Source organism: Poecilia formosa, unplaced genomic scaffold (assembly GCF_000485575.1).
Source record: "Poecilia formosa unplaced genomic scaffold, Poecilia_formosa-5.1.2 Scaffold27, whole genome shotgun sequence".
In the NCBI taxonomy this organism is placed as follows: domain Eukaryota; kingdom Metazoa; phylum Chordata; class Actinopteri; order Cyprinodontiformes; family Poeciliidae; genus Poecilia; species Poecilia formosa.
In genome coordinates this window covers 3,673,879-3,677,190 of record NW_006799966.1, presented here as the reverse complement: position 1 = coordinate 3,677,190, position 3,312 = coordinate 3,673,879, and the positions used below count along the sequence as shown (strand labels likewise).

At 35.6% G+C, this 3,312-nt stretch overlaps 1 protein-coding gene across 1 annotated transcript in view; it reads left to right on the top strand.

The window, feature by feature from the left end:
* Window positions 1-2,649, top strand: part of LOC103135805 (forkhead box protein F2-like) — a 4,198-nt gene extending 1,549 nt beyond the window's left edge. The window contains exon 2 of the mRNA XM_007548728.2: window positions 918-2,649. Within this exon, the coding sequence (XP_007548790.1) occupies window positions 918-1,099 (182 nt within the window). The 3' untranslated portion in view covers window positions 1,100-2,649. The remainder of the gene's footprint in view (window positions 1-917) is intronic.
* Window positions 2,650-3,312: the final 663 nt, after the last annotated feature.

Here is a 3,312-nt window from a genome sequence, read left to right as displayed (position 1 = left end):
TATATATATATATATATGTTCTAATACATTTCAGAAAATAACGCCTATTTCTACTGAAAGTCTTCCAAAAAATACGATGATTGACCCTAAACGTTAAGACGTCATATTGTAGGTGAATTATAGACGCTTCTTCATTTGTGATACGTTTAAATGTTGATCATTTCATTCCATTTAAAATGGCACCTATCATGATTTTATTTTATTTTATTGATGAATAACAGACGAGTGAAGGAAGCTCTACTATAAACTGCTTGAAGAGAGACCTGGCTACATTTCTGGGCCTCAAAACTGTGTGGTGCAATGTGAGAATATTTTTACTTGTGTATTATTTTTGACCTTTTGTACGTCCTACATATGCTGCACCGACTATGTATTAAATAATAAATAATACACACAACAATAAAAACACATATGAGACACAAGTATTACTACTTTGCAACAAAGTAGCAAAGTGCTAAGACGTTATATCACTATGTGGACACTCAAACAAAATGAGGCAGAATTGTTATCTTTTAACTTAGCTTAAGCCTAATTTGCATAATATTATATTTAAGATTGAATTTGAATTAACACTGTCAAACATTTTACTCATTTTACTATTTTAGGCATGTTTTAGTAAAAAAAAAACAGTTTTTTATTTTTATTCTACAAACTACTTAAAACATTTCCTCTAAATTATTATGAAAAGCATAGTCACTTCTGTAATTCATTTGCAGAAAGAGAGAGAATATTGCAATTAACAAAAAAAAAATATATATATATATAAAAAACGTTTTAGTAGCAGCAATAAACAAAACATGTCAGATCTGTTGGCATTTTTTTTAAAGCTGTCCTTTAAAAAATGCTGCGTGGCTTGCCATAAGCTCCAACACCACCACACACATGCTGATCCTGACTTTGGTTCTGTTTGTTTCCAGTGGGATTGCCTCAATATTCCAGCCCCTCAGCTGTTCAAGCGCCGGAAAGGAAGGAATTCGTTTTGAACCTAAATGGAATATCTTCCTTCCATCCGAGTACCGGAGGATCCGATTATCTTAAGCTTCATCACCACCACAACCACAGCGACTGCCAGGACGTAAAGCCATGTGTGCCTCGATGACCACACATTTCTACATAGCGCTTTCTTTTCCTTCCGTTCAATGTCTTGCTTTCACTCTTTCTCCCTTTTCTACACCTGAAAAAAACAAACAAATAATACAAAATGTAATAGATCTTTTGAACTCTATTTGAAATACCCAGTTTCTTATGCTTATTCAGTTCAGATGTCATTTTATCAACTCAGCGCCCCACCAAACTGCAAAGTTCAAATCCTTCGATCCCATTGACTTGTTCTGCACTGCCATCTTGAGGTGTCTAATTGTAAAGACAGGGTTTCATGGCATTTAGCAACAGCCAAGTTGTAATAAAATTTCTGCTAAAAGAGGCGTTAATGACGCGTGCATGCTTCTACAAGAAATCCTGGTTTCGTTGAACTGGTAATGCGCAGATGCAGAAGTGTGAGTGCGACTATAGTTAAAAGTCAAAGGCAGAAGCCATTCTCGAATCATCGTTAAAACATTCTGAAAACAATGTTATTTATTTTCTAAGGATTGTGCATGGGTTTGTTTCACTCTCAGCAACCTGTGTCTTTACTGTGCATAGCACTGGAAGTTAAGCTTCACGTGAGTTAAAAAAACACAAATGTGGCTCTTCTATTTCTGAGAAAGGAGGAAAATTAACATATTAATAATTTTGGAGGTTGAATTTTTAATTTGTTGTGAATACTTGTTGGCCCAATCCTTGCATGTAAATAAAAAAAAAAAAAACTGTACAACTCATTGCTCATCAAACAGCGGCTTTAAAAAAGTTAGAGGCTGACATCTAACTTTCATGATAATTGTTGTAATACACCAGAAAATAAAGGTAATGTATGATGATTTTGTCCATGAGTGGCATTTCATTGAATTCGTTTTTTAGTTTTTTAGTCTTCTCAGGTCTTTGCTTCAGTCTTTTGTCCTTACAGTGTTTTCAGGCTGTCAAAATATGATTTGGAATGACACTCCATATAACCTGTAATGAAGAAATAAAGATAACAGAGAGTAGAAAACATGCATGTTGAGCGTGTTGATCTGTACTGAATTGGTAAATTGCTCCCAGGTGAGTCCTGAATTTCTCCAATATAGGTAAAACTGTGTGAAGCATTAGATCAACCAATAATCAGCCAGTTTCTGAAATAGGTCAATGGTTAATGGCTCATTAACCATCAACTGCCAGCCATGTGTAGTGTACATGGGCAGAGCCCAACACAGTGTTACAATTCTGTCAATGGAAGGACAAAGGTTTTGACATGATCAACAGCCAGAGAGAAGAAGAGGAGGATGAGGACTGAGGCTGTGGCAGAGAAGTTAGGAGGCAAAACACTGGAAGAAGCTGAGGACATATGCTCCGCTCCAGCATCACCAGGCAATGGGTTGCGATCCACAACAAGCTGATGATGGCGTTTCTCTGACGCTGCTCCTCATTAATTAAACCCATGAGTTATTTTCTTCAGCTTTTAGATGGCGAGCATAGGATGATTGTATTGTGTTCCTCCTGCTCTGCCTGTGCAGTTTTCCTTAAAAAGATTGTCTTATGTTCAAGGTTTCTACTTTGTTGTGCTCTACAGTGCTGTGTTTTCCAACTTTCTTATTCTTGAGTTTTATTTTGTTTCTCATTGACTGTATTTTGAGTAAGTCACAGTTAAAAAAAAATAATGCAGTCAATAAATTTACATTACTGATTCTGGATCCAACTCTTTGCAAGAAGGACAATTTAGCAGTGTAAAGGGCAAGGCCATTGAAGCATTATTTCATGTGGCCTTGTCCTTTAAATTGCTGAAATTATGAACTCTTTCAGCTATGATCGTGGTTCAATCAGCCTCCTATCAAAAATACTCCTGGGGTTTTGCAGGCAACACTAGCAGTGGAGTATCTTTAGATCTAGGCCATGAATATTCCAACTTTACATAATCATGGTAATACTTAATTATTTTTATTTTTCTTGGCCCAGACTCTTTAGCTTGAGATACTAAAAGTCAATCAATTCTGTCACTCACACAGGTATGAATCCAGAATCGGAAATGCTTGGATGCAAATTTTATTGATTGCAAAACATTTTTTTTCTGAGCTGTAACTATTAACTGATTCTAAAATATGGAGTTTGAGTTGAGAAAGCAATCAAAGCAGTGAAAAAGAAAAAAAAATATCCATGAAGCAAGAACTTATCATACTGATAGTGTTGACATGTCCATTGACACATGTTTACATTTGAGAGATCAACTAAGTATTTTGAGAA